General features: G+C 34.8%; 1 protein-coding gene across 1 annotated transcript; it reads right to left on the minus strand.

The window, feature by feature from the left end:
- Positions 1-1,955: 1,955 nt before the first annotated feature.
- On the minus strand, positions 1,956-12,659 carry LOC18447318 (cellulose synthase A catalytic subunit 7 [UDP-forming]). The gene is made up of 12 exons (XM_011629891.3): positions 12,624-12,659; positions 11,457-11,655; positions 10,665-10,783; positions 10,521-10,587; positions 10,248-10,395; positions 7,776-8,388; positions 6,840-6,977; positions 6,081-6,206; positions 5,054-5,266; positions 4,327-4,827; positions 3,657-4,007; positions 1,956-3,009 (listed from the first exon to the last, which is right to left on the minus strand). The coding sequence occupies exons 1-12, from the start codon at positions 12,642-12,644 to the stop codon at positions 2,428-2,430; spliced, it is 3,078 nt and encodes a 1,025-aa protein (XP_011628193.2). The 5' UTR covers positions 12,645-12,659; the 3' UTR covers positions 1,956-2,427.
- Positions 12,660-17,447: the final 4,788 nt, after the last annotated feature.

Below are 17,447 nucleotides of genomic sequence, written 5' to 3' on the forward strand. Positions count from 1 at the left end.
GATCATATTATTTTTTTCAGATAAATTTATCAAGATAGACGTAAGACTTGAAGTGTCCAACAGTTCACCCATATCTTTTAAATTAATCTCAAAATACACGATCATGAGTTGCAATATGTTGAAAATAGTAAAAAGTTGAAGAGAAGATAGGTGTATTTTAATAAATTTTCCTTTTTTCTGAATAATAATTATTGCAGTAATAATAAATAACTATTTAAAAATATAAATTTCCTTGATAAACTTACAAAGGATGCTAGCAAATATTGATATTAATATTAGTGGTCATTATGGATTGTTTTTCATGGATTTATGCCCCTTAAATTTATTGAATTTTATTCATTATATTCAATAGAAAATGGGCATCACAAACTTATTATTTCTAACAAATTGCTTATCACACCATTCTTCGTGAATTTTTTATTTTTTTAAAAAAAATTATATAAAAATGGAACTTGAGATGTTGTGCTATGAAAACCAGCCTCTACAGTTTTGACTCAAGCCCAATTCCTGCCGTTCTTTGAGATTCTTCAAGTGCTTATGGCAGATCTTCCCAATAATGTAATCAAACTTTGAGTTCAGTTAAACTATGAACTGTAATGTATTCTAAAATTCAAAATCCTTTTGATCTGTTGTTTCTTCTCCTCGTCCTTATGTAGTAGCTTAGGCGAACCAAACGTTCTCAAGAAAATATCACCAAAATCGCCAAACTATTATAAAACATCATTAGGTGATCAAATCGTTCAATTTAAAGATCAAAATGATTACTTATAAGATTCAATCCACTTAGATTTCGCCTCAAATTATTTAAAAATACCCTTGGCCCTATTTAGGGTTAAGGATCTTGAACAAACAGGTATTTTGGTACGAAATGAGCCAAATGATGTGAACACTCCGCTTGTTCAGGACTAATATCTTAGAACAAGATTTTGAATGAAAAAAAGATCCAAGTTCAAAAGTTGGGGTAGAACCATTATTTTGCTCCGGGTACTTAATTAAGGCAAAAATGATGAGACCACCTTGCATGTTCAAAATTAGGGACTACACACAAGAATTTGTAATGGAAAAAGTGAGATTCTTGTTTCTAACTCTAAACAATCAAGGGTATAACCATCAATTTTTTCGTCCCACTTTTAGCATTATGAGCAAAGTATATGTCCTTTTTTAGGGTTAGGAACGCGAAACAAGCATATCCAATGAAAGACATGAGCAATAAATCCCTAAACTTGAAAAATTGAAGGTACATTAGTCATTTGGCTCACGTCACCTTGGCTTGAGCTTGAGTCAAATGATATAAATACCATTGTTTCATTTTAAGAAACCTAAACACGAGATTTGAATATGAAAATATGTTGTAGATTTAGAATCCCAAACAAGCATTGGTATTTACATCATCATCTGGCCAGGGCTACTTAAGTGGGGTAAAAGTATTGAAATGCCCATGCTTATTCATGGCAGCGAATTTATCGTGATACCTCTTCAACTTATAGATTAATCTCAATAAAAGAATTTTCTAATTGCATTCTCTATGCATTTCGAAAAAATAATGTTTCGAGATTGATAAAATTCTCCCAATTAGGTCTTCTGACTAAGGATGTAGAAGTAAACTATGTAGGTTTCAGGGGAAGCATAGTATACGTGCAGGTAACAAAAATATAAAAAGCTTGTCATAGCCGTCGTTGAAGCCTTCTGTGTAAATATATATATTTTTTCAAATGTTTCTTCATTACTTTCTCCATTCTTTGTAGTTCTCCATTCAACTCTCTCTCTCTTTCTCTCTCTCTCTAAGATGATAATGCGTACTCATACCATCAATGCAGTGAGCACACCTAAAAGGTAATTTATTTTCAAGAAACAATTTCTATCTTAAAAATTTATGAGACAAACTTCATTAAGAGTTGCCATTTCTGAAATTTGACTCATTATCAAGTCCAAAAAATCAACACAACTCACACCCATAAAGCAAGAATCCTCACACTTTATATCCAAATCCGGTGAAGTGTCACATTAACAACCAAAACATCACTTTTGTACAATCAAAACATATACATAGAGTGAGAAGGGGTTCAAACTCTTTGGATACATTGCTTAGGCCAAAAGGGAGAGCTTCAAACTGGACCCCAAATCTAGAAACTGGGCATATAGGGATAGAGAGGGCAAAAAAGAAGACTTTAAAACTTAGACCCATATCTAGAAACTGGGTAGAGAGAGAGAGACGTGTGCACTAGCGCACTACGTTTTCTTCGCAGCTAGTGCACCCAGCAAACTTCAACTTGAAAGCAAGAAGCACCGGTTAACCTAGGGCGAAGAGAGGCAGAGAGAGCTTTACGCTTAGATCCCATATCTAGAAATTGAGATAGAAAGAAAGACAAAAAAGGAGAGCTTAAAACTTGGACCCATAACTAGAAACTGGGGCTAGAGAGAGAGAGACTAGCACTCGACCCCACACTGTTGGAGCAGTGGCCCAGTTTGCTTAGGCAAGAAGGGGTCAATACGAACCCACACAAGTGAAAAGATGGAGGCCAAGAGAACAGACCACAAAACAACTATGGTTGGTGTCCTATTTTGTTTCCCCATCAAGCCCTTAAGGAATGGGTAGAGATGGACAATGACCCAAAAAGCAAAGAATAGCTTTCCAAATAGGGGACCCCAAGAGCCATAACCATTGTTAATGGCATCAGAGACACCAGCCACCACACCCACCATGTTTATAATGAGCAATGTGGTGGGAGGAATGAGCAGAGTCGTCCATTTGAAGAGATAGAGTTCTCCAAAGTCTGAATCCTCAGCTGCTTTTGAGGTCACAGTGAAGTTGGTGTCCACACCTGCTAAGACTTTGAGGAGGCCTTGGAAGACGGCAAAGAGGTGGGCGGAGACGCCACCGATCACCCAGAATTGCTCGTTTCGCCACCAGTCTTGGATGCTTACGCCGCTCCATCGAAGCTCAAGAACTCCGGTCGCGATGATGGAGAGGAAGAGGGCCATGAACCAGATGCTTGCTAGGTTTGTGAGCTGAGATAGAGGAGATCAAGACCCCATGTTTTAAAGAAATTGGAGGGAAAAGTACTCGTAAAAGTATAAATTTAAAATTTGCACTCCTATTTATTCCCCAATTTCATCTAGATATGTTACTTGAAGTGAATTTAGGACACATCAGTGTTTAAAGAATTGTTGACATGGGCTCGGGCTCATCCAAGAAACTTGGATCCGGCAGAGTGCGAGATCAGGATGACAATGCTAAAAATTGCACTAGTGTGACCCAAGTCCAATACTTTTATAAAGGAGAAGCATATAAAGAGAGAATTTACTTTTAATACAAGGAGGTCACAATTACTCTTGTCCATTAAATTTTAAATAGGGCAGGGTAGTTATGAATGTGTCATCAGCTAAATTCAATGTTCAAAACAAATTTCTCAAACTTCATGACATACCCAAGCCATCCAATTTGATATCTAATGGTGGAGCAATGGTGGCCTCCTTGTAACAAATATAAATGGTCTTATAGTATATGCTTTAGCATTCTTTGTAAGTGATGGGTTTGGGGCATCTGTGGTTAGGGGGTCTGACGCCTCAATATAATGTTGCACCTTCCATTCCCACCATTAACATGTCAAAAAGGTCGATAAAAAACCAGAGTGTTTTAGGGGCATGATACTCACAGTAGGGATGATGAATTTTCCTGTAAGGAGACAAACAGCAGGAATGGTGCAGTACGCGAGTAAAGGGATCGAAGTGAAAGGGTAGACAATGGTGTTGGTGTACGCGAACCTCTCAAGCCATTTGAGGTTGCCTCCATATCCATACCAAAGAGGACAATGTCTACTAAGGAAGATCTCAACTGAGCCTAATGCCCAACGCAAAACTTGGTGCAAACGATCAGAAAGGTTTATGGGTGCAGATCCCTTGAATGCGGGCCTTGAAGGCATGCAGTAAACCGACTTCCATCCTCGACAGTGCATCTTGAATCCTGTCAATATATCTTCTGTGACCGAACCGTATATCCACCCTATCTGTAACATGTATAGACATACATTTTAGCAATTTGGATGAAATTTGAACATAGTCGTTAAATTTTGAACTGCTAACATCAAAATTGGATTTAATTTTTGTATATGTTGCCTATATCAGTGAAACTCTGGTCTTCATTGAAATTTCAAACCACAAACATAAAACTCAGATTCAAATTTTGTATATGGTGCCTATGTTTTGGAAACTTTGTCCAAAAAATTCAAGCCACTTACACAAAAGCTACATCATAGACTCTTCAAGTTAGCAAAAGAAACAATATCATAGCAAAGGAAAGACAGAAAAGAGAAGGAAAAGGCACACCTCTTTTCCCCACTCTGTCTTCTCTTCATAGCCACAACTAATGACATGGATGGCCTCCTTAACTAGAGCTGAAGGGTTTGTCCCCTCAGGCAAGCCCCCATCTTCCATTAGAGTTGAAGTGATGAACACCGGCGATTGCCCGAACCTCTTCTCGAAGTTCTTTTGAGACATGAGCCATGACTTCTCTAGCTCTTCGTACCCTTCAAGACCTTCTTCAATCTCCTCAAGATCGAAAACAGGACCTCCCTTTCCCCCCCGTCTCGAGAGCTTCTTGTTTGTAGCCGTTGTATCATACAATGGCTCAAATGAGCCCTTCTTCTTCCCTTTCTTGGCCTTCCTTCCACCAGAGCAACAACACCATGATGGCAAACAGTCACAGGTCATCTTTGGACGCTTGCGCATTACTGGGGGATCATAACCATATAGTGCTTGCCTATTGAACACACAACCGGTTCCCACATACACTGGACCTTGAATTCCATCTAAGCCTTTCATGTTGATCTGCAAAAGAAACGGCTAAATTAGCTAAAAAGGAGGAATGCAAAGAAGGGTACACTGATAAGTAGTTGCTGATGACCTCCATGAATGGCTCAAAGAAAAGATACAATTGAACTTGGGATTTGGTAATTTGGGCTTCATAGTTACTCATGCAATTAAGATTCTCATTTTGTAATATACTTGTTACAAGAATAAATCCAGCAGTTAGGACAGAGTTAAAGAAACATACATCGAAGAAGACGATATTTCGGTTCGCATATCGATCGTGTAGGTCAATGCCATCGAAACGTTGTGGAAATTGAACATAGCAAAGCTTCTTTCCCAACTGAGGGTCCATTAAGAAACACATAGCCTCTCTAACGGCCTTGCTATTGTTAATGTAGTGATCACAATCCAAGTTTAACATGAAAGGAGCATTTGTTAGGACTGCAGAGACTCGAACCTGAAACAAGTCAACCAAACAACATGTTAGAAACTTTTGATACAAAATAAAAATTGGTTATTGGGGTCCCAATGCTCACGGACATATGCATCTCTGTCTTTATATTTGTAACATACCCTATTACTTAAGGGTGTGGTTTGTATAGAATCAATGCTCTAAACAATCAAATTAGAGCCCACTTTTAAATAGTGTCAAGAAATGTGGTTTCAATACTGTAAATCTTTGTCTAGCCTTAAAATATATTTTAATCGTTAATTGTAAAATTTAAAGCTTAACAAATAGTGTAGATCGAGCAGATCTATGAAAACTTGAATAACTTAAAAATTGACAGTCTAAAAATACATTACAAGATACACTATTTCCAAAACTTGAAATCTATTTTTTTCTCAAGTCCATGCATTTTGATGTCGAGATGATCAATTAGAGGATATTTGGGCATCAAAACAACCTCTTCTAGTTAAATTTTTGAGGTAGGCTCTAATTTGATTGTTTAGAGTCTGGGCTCTATATAAACTTCTTGTAATGCATTTTTAGACCATTAATTTTTAAGATTTTCAAGTTTTCATAGATCTACTGGATCTACACTATTTTTTAAACTTTAAATTTTATAATTAAAGATGAAAATATATTTTAAGGCTGTCACAAAGATTTCCATAATTGAAACCACATTTCGCTATACTATTTGAAGATGTGTTTTATTTTGATCGTTTAGAGCCTTGGCTCTAACAAACGGCACCATTATTTGAATGCCTTTGAAAATTGAATTATAAAAATTCTTCTTATTATGGAAAAAAGTAAGGGAGAAAAATCAAACCAATGCATTCATGGCTCCGGCTTTCTTGTGGTGCTGATAACCAGGACGTTTCTCACGAGAAACATACACAAGTTTTGGGAGTTCTTTGCCTTCAACGTCGTGTGCACCCTCAGCACCAAGATACACCTGCAAAAAAGGTTCATATTACAATCTACCAACGTAGTGTGGTCAACAAACAAAAGTACCCAATGTAGGGGCATAATTATTTTTCAAGCAGTACAAGGTACTTACAGACATTTCACCAAAATGATATACTTACGGTTGAATTAAAAAACTTTGTTATAAATTTGTTGTAAATGTGAGATTAAATCCCGAAATATTCCAACAGTAATGTTGCATTTATTACAATAGTGGATCCATAGGAGGAACATAATAGCTTAGATATTATGCTATGCTCCCTCGGGAGCATAGTGTACATCCACTCCCTTAGTAAGAAAACCTATTTGAGAGGATAATTTCAATCTGAAATTTTGGGAACTACTTAAGAAGAATCACTTGATGATTATTCTCAAAAGAAAATTGATTTGGGGATTTTAAAGTGCTAGATGTAGCTACCCACATTCATCAAGTTAAAAATTTATTTTTGAGTTTTTTTTTTTTTTTTTCAAAATATTGTTATGCGGATTTCTTCACGAGATTGATGAAAATGTATGTGCCAAATTTGGAGTGATACAAATATCCTTAAGGCCCCCAAAAGGGGAGGGCAGACTACTAGAGCAGTTTACCCAAATATTTTCATAGAGAAGAGAAAATTGGAACCTGAATCATGCCAGGATGATCTCTTGTGTTATTTCCGGGCCATGGAGTACCATCTTGCATTACCCATCCTTCTTCTGGGGCCTTCTGAGCCTTGGCTACCAAAGCATTTATCCTCACTTTAAACTCTTCATATTCCCTCTGCAACAAAAACAGTTCATATTTCCTTATGTCAAATAATGACAATATGAATACACAACTACTGCAAACAAAAGGAATATTATTTATAAAGAGTATACATTACTGTCAATATTCATATTAACTCTTTGATTTCTGGCTCTTTAGAGTTGTTCTAATGAAGTTTTATGATTTTCTGGAAGAGCAATTTCTTTGGGATGTCCAAATCTTTGTTTTTCCTTGCCTCTAAGGTAATTGTTTTTCAAATGAAAATTCTTGAAAGGAGGGCAAATCTGCAAATCTTAAGTAATCAAGCGTTATACAATATAATGATATTACATTTTTTTTAAAAAAAAAAAAACTCATATAAGCACAAGTCTAGATTTCATGCACTTTTTTTCTCTCAATAAATTTCTAGAAAAATCTGAAAATATGGGTAGATATATATATATATATATATATATATATAAATTTCACTACTTTTGTACATAATTGGAGTTTAGTGATTCAAAACTTACCAAAGCTTCAACATTCAAAACATTTAATTTAGATCTTAATGATGAACTTAGACATTCTTGGAAGTAGTAAGAAAATATACGAGACTCCTAAAAGTATGGCCCTTAATAGAGCATAATGGCGGACCAAGATTCGTGTAGCTAAAACCAAATAGTTGGGAAAAAAAACTCAGATGATGATGTCGATGACGATCTTAATGATGAACTTGAAATCTCAATAAATTCTACTTTGCTCTTTCCACAATCTATCATAAGTTAGAAAAGGAGAAGTGAAGGAATTAAGGAAAAAACCAGCAGTATGGTTTACCTTCATGGCCCTACGCTCCTTAACAAAACTGGGCTGCACCTTATCCTTCAAATAATCGATCTTTTGTGAGAAATAGAACTCTGGAGTCCTGGGCTCGATGCTATACTTCTTGCAAAAAGGAACCCATCTCCTTGCGAATTCTGCGGTCTCCGAAAGAGTATCGAACAAGAGCATTGACGCACCATCATCCGAGACATAGCAACTCACTTTCTCCACAGGATAATCCACCGATAGTATCGATAGCACAGTATTTGCAGTGATAATTGGAGGTTCTTTCAATGGATCAACTGTGCTGACAAAGACATCGACTGGAGAGAGTCGATCAGGCTCGCCTTCGGGCTCAAACCGTGCTGAAAGGCGATCAAGATATGTCTCTCTAGTGATAGGAAACCACTTTGGAAATTGGTCTAGGATCCAAGAGAAAGCAAACCAAATTTCACATATGACTGAGGTGAGCCATAGTCCGAATGCATCGGATGCAGGGTTGGTTATGCGAAATCGGAAAAAGAAGCCAAGGACCACGAGCCTTAGGATGATGACGATGCGATAGGGGTTGATTTTGCTCGATGGGATTGGAACCTTTCGCCATAGTGGTTGCCTGGCTTCAGCCATCCTGTTGCATAAAGGATGAGAAGTTTAGCAGCCATTCTCCAAAACCGTGGGAGACTAGATGGGTCGGTCTTGAGCTGGACCTAACCCACATCTGGGTCTGATCTAGGTATAGCTTAAACCTGGTCAGGTCAGGTCTAGGTTCAGATCAACCTGGACCTGACCTGACCCATTCCCAGCTCTATAGACGAATGTCGCATTAAAAAAGAGGGCATAAGGGTATTTAATTAAGGAAAATTATATAAGACCGTTTACCTTGGTACAAGAAAGTTATAATTAATTGTTAAATTTAAAATCAAGCAGTTGGGGATATGCTATTGATAATGCCCAAAGTTTAAAAATTGTCCTTGAACACATTCTTAGCCACGTTGAGCAATCCGATTTCGTATTTGACACCAAGTTTAAACTATTGGAGGAAAAATCCAACCGGAACGGTTAATCGGACATGTGTCAAAAGCAGTTCAATAGGCCTAACCGGTGAACCGGTCAGTTCAACCGGCCTATCGGGCAAGTCTCGAGCGATCAAAAAAGTATTAAAAAATTAAAAAAGATACAAAAAACAAAATCTAATAAAATATGAAAAATATATTTAAAGCATGATTAAACAAAGCACATCGAAATGAAGTTGAAAATTAATAATAAAAAATTAGATTTTAAATAATCAATTTGTGCCCAAGAGTAATTTTAAAATTTTAAAAAAAATGGGAAAATGTAAAAGTAAATATTAATGGCCAAAACAATTTTCGATCTTTGCCAAAATGATGAAAAACATCACAAAATGCATTACAAACAAAATTCCTTATTTTTTGGGATTTTATATATATATTTTTAATAGTTTTTTAAATACTTAGTCAGTTCACCAAAACCAGCCGAAACCAAAACCGGCCAACGGAGCGGTTAGAATTGGATCCGCCCAATTTTTCCTACACTGGTTTATACAATATTTTTTGGATCTTATTTTCTGGAAATCTGGTACAACACAGTAAAAAACTTAAGAGCAATCAGATTTTAAATTTGATGACTAAGGTGTGTAGTTGACTGTGCTGGAAGACCCAACATATTGTCTCATATTCTGCATGAAAGAATGTGATCCCAACTGTTCAATCTCAATTCGATGGCTTAGGGTGTTGTAAATTTTTGTACCAAAAGCAAATGCTCTCACTATGTAAACTTTGGTAAAGCAAAAGCAAGAGATTTATCCCAACAAGCGTGAAAGGGATGGGATACCATACGCTGGTACATGGCACACCATGGTGTAAATGTCTAACCAACCTTAGTTTAAGGAATATTCACCCATTGTATGGAATCTAATGGATAACAAGTTCAAGTAATTTACTTATTATGGGAATGTGTTGAGATCGTGGTGGTAGCATCATCGGAGCTATCAGTCTAGATTTTCATTCTTACTAAGACATTTGAAAACCATAAACAATTTCTTTAAAATAGGTAGCGGCCTGTATTTTCCACTGATTTATTAGAAATAAAAAATAAAAAAATACTCATTATGCTGTCTCTTTTCTCTAATATTTCTTTTTTGCTTTCTTTTACTATATATGCGTTTTTTATTCTACAAGGACTTTTTCTATTGGATTAATTGGAAAGAAAAAAAATAGCAGAAAAAAAAGAAAAAATAAATGTCTGGATTTTACTCTAAGTTGAATTTTTTTTTTTTTTTTTTTGGCTTTGAATCTGATTAATGGGACCCTATAACCGCCCAATTTCATAACCTAACAGCTAAATTCGATTATGATTTTTTTTATCAAAAATAAATAACATTATGCCATATTTTTCCTTTAAATTTTCTTTTTTTTTGGTTTTTTGTTCGAGAGTAAGTATATTGAATCGATGGACAGAAGTACTCACAACATGTCATCTGGTTCATCTTGTGCAGGTGCATCTTGCTTAGGGGCGAGGCCTTTCTTTTCTTGCCTCTCCTTCCATTTCTCCACCCTCTCTTTCCACTCTGCACTGCTATAAACCTCTTTCTCACCCTCCATTTCCTTCCCTGCAACTGTTGTCATCCACCAAAAACATCCCCACTTTAATTCTCTAATTCTCCCATGCATTTCCTATGCCAATTTAGAGACAGAACCAGAGAGAGAACTTCAGAATTATGTATAAAGGGAAAACATTTACCACTTCCGGTGAATGAAGAATAAGCAGGACCCCCGGGCTGCCATAGCGGGTTCGGATCTCCATTTTCCTGCAGCAAGCAACGCCTCCGAATTACGCACACACTCTCTCTCTCATATCAAGTGATGGAGTTAGAGTTACTATTACCGAGGGAACAATGGCAGAGCGGTGGACTCCAAGATCTCTATGGCTCTTGACATCTAACTTCTCTTCAAAATCATTGTCATCATCATCATCTTCTTCATCTCCAGCTACCCTTGGGCAGCCTATTAAATTCCAATCATGTGATATGAAATTTTTAGGTCCAAACAATTAATTTTATTTGGAATAGATTAGCTTAATCTAAAAGTAGAATACTTCGGATAATGTTATTTTATTAGTTGTTTGATACATAACTTCTATAATGCAAAGTATTATTTAAACATTTAACTTTTTTTGTGATTTCCAACTATTTTTACCTATTTCTGGTTAAAACCTTGTGATTTTCAGCAACTTAAGTGGAGGATGAGTTATGGGATTCAGGGTGAGCGGTGAGATGCGAAGATGCATTGTTTACTGAGTGGAGATGCACCGTTGCTAGTCTTTTTTGTGATTTTCAGCAAATTATTTTGAATAAAATAAAATAGTTTTTCAATGTTAAATTATCTATAAGTTTATTTCATATGACTTAGACATTGATACTAGTAGATAAGTTAGTTATTACAATTAACTTTATCAAAATAGTGAATCATCAGTCTCACGGAAAACCACCCCTAATATTTTTAACTATTGCCACTGACTGATACTTCATGAAATATTTTTAAGAGAAATAATCCCTTTAAACAATGTGGAAATTAATTTTGTGTATTGCCATCATTAAAAAGTTTGCCAAATATTTATTATTGATCAAAATACCCTTGAAATTATAATGCAAAATGAGCTAACGAATGAGCATGGCACCTTTGTAGCGGCGGTAGCGAGTGTTACACTGAGGGCAACACTGAGTGCCCTCCTTCCTCTCATACTCGTAGCACGGCCGACACACCGGGAAACCACAAACATTGCACGCCACAAATAACTCCCCATCCTCTCTCCGGCCAATCTCATCCCCACATACGCAGCATAGCTTTGATCTAGACCGTTGGAAACCCACCGGGGACTGTTGTATACAACAAGCAACACAAGTGCAAATCAACATCTAATTTTTGTCCAATTTTTGGATGATTAGATCTAAGTATTTAAAAACCCAACATCTAATTTTATTTATTTTATATACTGATTCGATAAATCTAAAGTAAACCCAAAAATCATAAATAAATAAACATCGGACTACCAAGTTTGAAGGTATTAGTATTATGATATAAATAAAAATACATGAGCCTATTCAGGGAGACACGCATTAGTAATTACATATAATGTCATACATGTTCTTCTTTTTGAAAAGTTAGGGAAAATTTTTTATGAAAAAAGTTTGTTCAAAGTTGACACCTTAAAATTGTAAAATTGCTGTTTTGATGTAGGAAAAACATATAATTGATCATTTTGACATCGAGATGTATAGATATGGAGAAAAAAAAATATTTCAAACCCTAAAAATCATGCATCCCGCAACACATTATCTGGACCGTCCAATTTCAAGATGTTTATACTTTTATAGATATACTTGATTTTAACTATTTTTGGAGTTTAAGATTTTATAATTAGTGATAAAAATATATTATCACACCATTTAAGAATTTTCGATACCAAAATTACACCTCATAAAAAAGTTTGGATATACAACTTAATTTGATTGTTTAAAATTACAGCCTCATACAAACGACACCTATTTTTTATTCTTTTCTTTTATCCTTTTTTTACCTGAAATTACATTATATACTCTTAAGCCTGAAATTACATTATATACTCTTAAGCTTTGAGATAATACAAAAAAGAAAAAAACGTTGAATGTAATGAGATAATACAAATTACATTGTATTATTTTGAGATAATACAAATTATACTCAAACAAAGGGGCACCTACTCCCATGTCATCAACTAAAACAACTAAATTCATGGCATGAGTGAACAAAATCACAAATAAAAGGAAGCCTATAAATAAAAATAAATAAATAAATAAAAACTTACATCTCCTTCTTGGGCGTGCATTTTGAGTAAGGTGATGTAGTGGCGTGATGAAAGGAGTCCCTATATATGAAACTCAAAGAGTGAGAGGGTTGTCACCTAATGCGAGTTAGGGTGTCGAGTTGAGTCCAAGAGACGTCAAGGCCTCTACCCAACCCTGTCACCTTCTACCCTCCAAACTTAGAAAATAAGGAGGTTTGGCTGTTACATCTTTACATCTACAAGCAATCTCTCTCACTCTCCTCTCTCTCTCTACATATGAAAGCAATCGCTCTCTCTCTCTCTCTACATATGAAAGCAATCTCTCTCTCTCTACATATGAAAGCAATCTCTCTCCCCTCTCTCTCTATCTCTCTCTTCTCTCTCTACATATGAAATCAATCTCTCTCTCCTCTCTCTTATCTCTCTCTTCTCTCTCTACATATGAAAGCAATCTTTCTCTCTCCCTCTCTCTCTCCTTGCATCTAGAAACAATCTCTTTCTCTTTCTCTCTCTCTAAATGGCTCTTGGTCCTACATCTCTCTTTCATGTTCTCGATTCTCACACGCATGCACGCATCAATGTGCACGTGTGCATATTACAAATACACACCATCTCTTAAAAGGAAAAGTTTATATAAATGTGAGGCTTTAAACAATCAAATTGGAATGCACCTCGAAAATTTTACTGGGAGAGGTTGTTTTGATGCCCAAATATCTTCAAATTGATCATCTCGACCTCAAGATGCATGGACATGAGAAAAAAATGGATTTCAAGTTTTGAAACAGTGTATTTTGTAATGCATTTTTGGACGGTCATTTTTCAAGATTTTCAAGTTTTTATAGATCATTATTTTTTAGGCTTTAAATTTTTTAATTAGTGATGAAAATATATTTTAAGGCTATCACAAAGATTTCTAGATTGAATTTACATTTCTCGACACTATTTGAAGGTGCGCTCTACTTTGATTGTTTAGAGCCTCGGCTCTATACAAACAGCACCCCTCTTAAAATATCTCATTCTTTTTCTAAACAATTTTATCACTAAAAACCTAGCTCTTCCAAGAAAGCCTCACCTCATATCCTCGTCCATAAAGCACTCTCGGCAACAGAAATATCTATGATGGCATTAAAATGAATTTCCAACAATGATAATAAAAATTGAAACTCAAAAAATGTAAGATCATACATATCTATGAACACTTATTTTTAAGGCGAAATGGACAATCCAGATAATTTATTATAATATCTGTATTATTTTTACAGCTTAAAATCCTTTTTTTTTCACAACCATAAGTTCAAACCGACCCCAATTAATTAAGAAAGGGTTATGATAATAATGATAAAGATCAAGCCAAGATGATCAATATAAAAGTTTACCGATGCTTGAACTACAATTTTCTATGAGTTGTGGTGAGGAGCCCTGTCAAACCATTTTCCAATAAATAAACTAGTGAGGAAATGAGATGTTTTAAGAAATATGAAACCTATATGGTCCTAACAATCTCTTTCTTACGAGATCTAGAGACGTATTTATTTAATTTAAAATAAATAATCTATGTGGTCCTAACCATCATAATGATAAAGAGGACCTTTTAATTGAATTGTCTAGTATTATCTAAAGGGTGTGGTTTCTATGAGGTTGCAACTTTAAACAATCCAATTAAGGTGGACTTTCAAATTTGATCATAACATATAATTTTGATGTAATATATTATTAAGATTCTCTCAAAATCTATTTTCATATCTAATTATAAAATTTTAAATTCCAAATATGGTTAAAATCAAATGGATCTATGAATATATGAAAATTTTAAAAATGGATGATCTAAATAATGTGTTGTAAGATGCATTATTTTTTAGTCTCAAAATCCTTTTTCCTTTCATAACCATATATCTCGATGTCAAGATGCTCAATTAAAGAATTTCTCAACATTAAAACAACCTTTTTCGATGGGTTTTTTAAGTGCATCTATTGTTCTACATTTTAAAGTTGAACCTTATACAAACTTTTTCCTCATCTAATGTCTTTGTTACCTTGGTGTGGGGAAGTAAATTAAAACCAAGTTAGAAGACCAGATGAGTCTAACACAACAAATCGAATTCTTCCTACAATGAAATGCTTTAATAACTTCATTATCACTAATGCATTGATAGATCTCAGTATAATTGGCATGACATTTACATGGACCAATAATTCATCGTCCACACCTCAGATGCTTAGAATTGACAAATTTTATATCAGAAACTAGGGGGAGGCAATGATCTACAGAGAGATAGGGCGTGTTGAGAGAGGGAGAGTAGGCAGAGAGAGAAAGAGGGGGCGCGTAGAGCGAGAGAGTAGGTAGAGAGAGAAAGAGGGGCCGGGTCGAGAGATTTAATGGGTAGGGAGTACGGCAGGGAAATGATACTTTAGTTTTTAAAATATTTACAGGTAAAAACAAAAAAAAAACAGTAATGTGACTGCAAGTGTGATACCAAAAATATCAGGGTAAAATGTCTATAAAGTTAATTTTAGAGATATTCATAATTTTCCTTGATAAAAGCTCCATTATCTTTACACCTCTCATTTTCATCTTTCCTTGCTAATCAGGGACCCTAACAGAAAGTACAAAGCTAATTATCTTATCCACTTAACGACTTCCACTTATTCAAATATAGACTGAAGATCTTAACACTTAATATTCACCTTAACAAACTCTACCATATTCAAAATATGGAAAAGGCCTAATGGAACTTGCTGGTGGGAGCTTCAAGGACTGTGGATCCATTAGGATAGGTTAGAGAGAGAAAGCAAAGGGCTCAAATGGAATGGTAGGTTAGAGAGAGAAAGTGGTGAATTAGTTTTAGGGTTTGGACATAGGTTTGTGGAAGCCTGAATTGAAAGTAAATGTTCCTTAAAAACTAAAAGTTCTTCTTTTTCGGGAACCGAAAGATTAACACTCTCCAAATGTTAATAATTGTGTTTGATAACCTGTTTAGAATCTCAAAGAATTATGTGGACCTATGTTTGAAATTATGCAAACCTATAGCCCGGAAAATTGGGCTTCTATATGAATAAGGCGGTTGGAACGGTTCATATATTTTTAAAAAAAAATATATAATGAGATTATTTACTTTTGATACAAGATGGTCACAATTAACTTTGGCAATTGGATGTGAAATTGAGTAACTGCATTTATTTTATTGATCAAGTTCAAATAAAAAAATTATTTTCAAACTTTGTGACACACCCAAGCTATCAGATTTTACATCGAATGGTTGTAAGTAATTGTGACTTCCCTATACCAAAGATAATGATCTTGTTGTATTTTTTTAATAATATATGACCGATCTGTCTTATGTGGAGGCTATTTTTTAAACACTCCTCATCCTCAACAGATTGAAGAAAATGAAAGGCTCAGATCAAGTGCGCAAGGATTCACATGAACAAGAGGTCCACTATGGTACTCTAGTGAAAAAATACCTTCACAAGATTTTTTAAATCATGCTTTGCATACTCCACATGAGTCATGAATATCATCAAAAGCAACCTATCAAAATCGGTAAAAAGAAAACCCAAAAACTGCTTCACTGCTCCAGATATGCTACAAAACTCTCAATTGTGCAGTGGATATCATTGAAAAAGGCAACGCACTAGTCATGAAGAGTTGAACATAGAACCCAATGAAACCCAAAAGGCAAAAATACCCAATGAAACCCAAAAGGCAAAAATAGAAAATGCTACACTTTTTCACTGAAATTCAAGTCCAAATTGATGGAGCTGAGCTCTTAAGTTCTGTTTGGGTACATGAATTTTAAGGCATGGATTTTTAATATTTTGGATGAAAAATGACCTATAGGACCTTCTCCCACTTATGTGTGTAGGACCTCAAATGATCATTATTAAATTTGATACGGATCCATAGAAAAATCAAGTCTTACACCCATGTGATAACTTTTTTAGAGATCTGTGTCAATTTTAATGGTGATCCTTTGGGGTCCTACACACATGGGTGGGAGAGGGTCCTATAAGATCATTAGATATTGTCAAAATCCATTGTTTGGATTATTTAATGAATACTTAAAATCAGGAAAATCAAAATCATCAACTTTTTCACGATTTCATTTCTACACCAAAACGTGTTTTTGTGCATTTCCAAGGCCCACGGATTTCACTCAATGGCTCCCTTGACCCGAAACATAGGGAGCATTTGGTAGGCATGAAAATTTTAGAGAGAGAAAGTACCTAAATTTTTTAAAAAGAGAAATTGTCTCATAAATTTTAGAGAGAAAAACTATCTCAAATTTTAACTTTTCAAGAGAAAAAGTATGTTAAAATTTTAGGGAGAGAAAGTACTACTTTTTTTTTTCAGAGAGATGAACTATCACAAAATTTTAAAGAGAGAAAATATCTCAAATTTTAACTTTTAGAGAGAGAAAGTATGTTAAAATTTTAGAGAGATAAAGTATCTTAAAATTTTAGAGAGATAAAGTATCTTAAAATTTTAAAGAGAAAGTACCAACAAATTTTAGAGAGAAACTATCTCAAAATTTTAGAGAGAGAAACCATTTCAAATTTTAAGTTTTAAAAAAAAACTATCACGTGTTAGAGAAAAAAAGTACATTCAAATTTTTAGAGATAAAAACAATATGCAAATTTTTAGAGATATAAACAATCAAATATTTTAATTTTTAGAGAGAGAAACTATATCAAATTTTAGGAAATACCTAAAAAGTCTTAGAAATATAAAATATCTTAAAAAAAATTAGAGAGAGAAACTACATCAAATCTTAAGTTTAGAGAGAGAAAGTATTCTTAAAATTGTAGAGAGAGAAAGTATTCTTAAACTTTTAGAGATAAACTATT

The sequence above is a fragment of the Amborella trichopoda genome, chromosome 7 (assembly GCF_054954075.1).
Source record: "Amborella trichopoda isolate Santa Cruz 75 chromosome 7, AtrichopodaSantaCruz75HAP2 v2.0, whole genome shotgun sequence".
NCBI classification, from domain to species: domain Eukaryota; kingdom Viridiplantae; phylum Streptophyta; class Magnoliopsida; order Amborellales; family Amborellaceae; genus Amborella; species Amborella trichopoda.

Excerpts from the sequence above, each read along its gene's own strand:
- LOC18447318 (XM_011629891.3), bottom strand. The coding sequence starts at position 12,644 with ATGCACGCCCAAGAAGGAGAT. Across the intron at positions 11,656-12,623 it reads TGCACGCCCAAGAAGGAGAT|TCCCCGGTGGGTTTCCAACG; the intron begins GTAAGTTTTTAT and ends TGTATACAACAG. Across the intron at positions 10,588-10,664 it reads GCTCTGCCATTGTTCCCTCG|GAAAATGGAGATCCGAACCC; the intron begins GTAATAGTAACT and ends TGCTTGCTGCAG.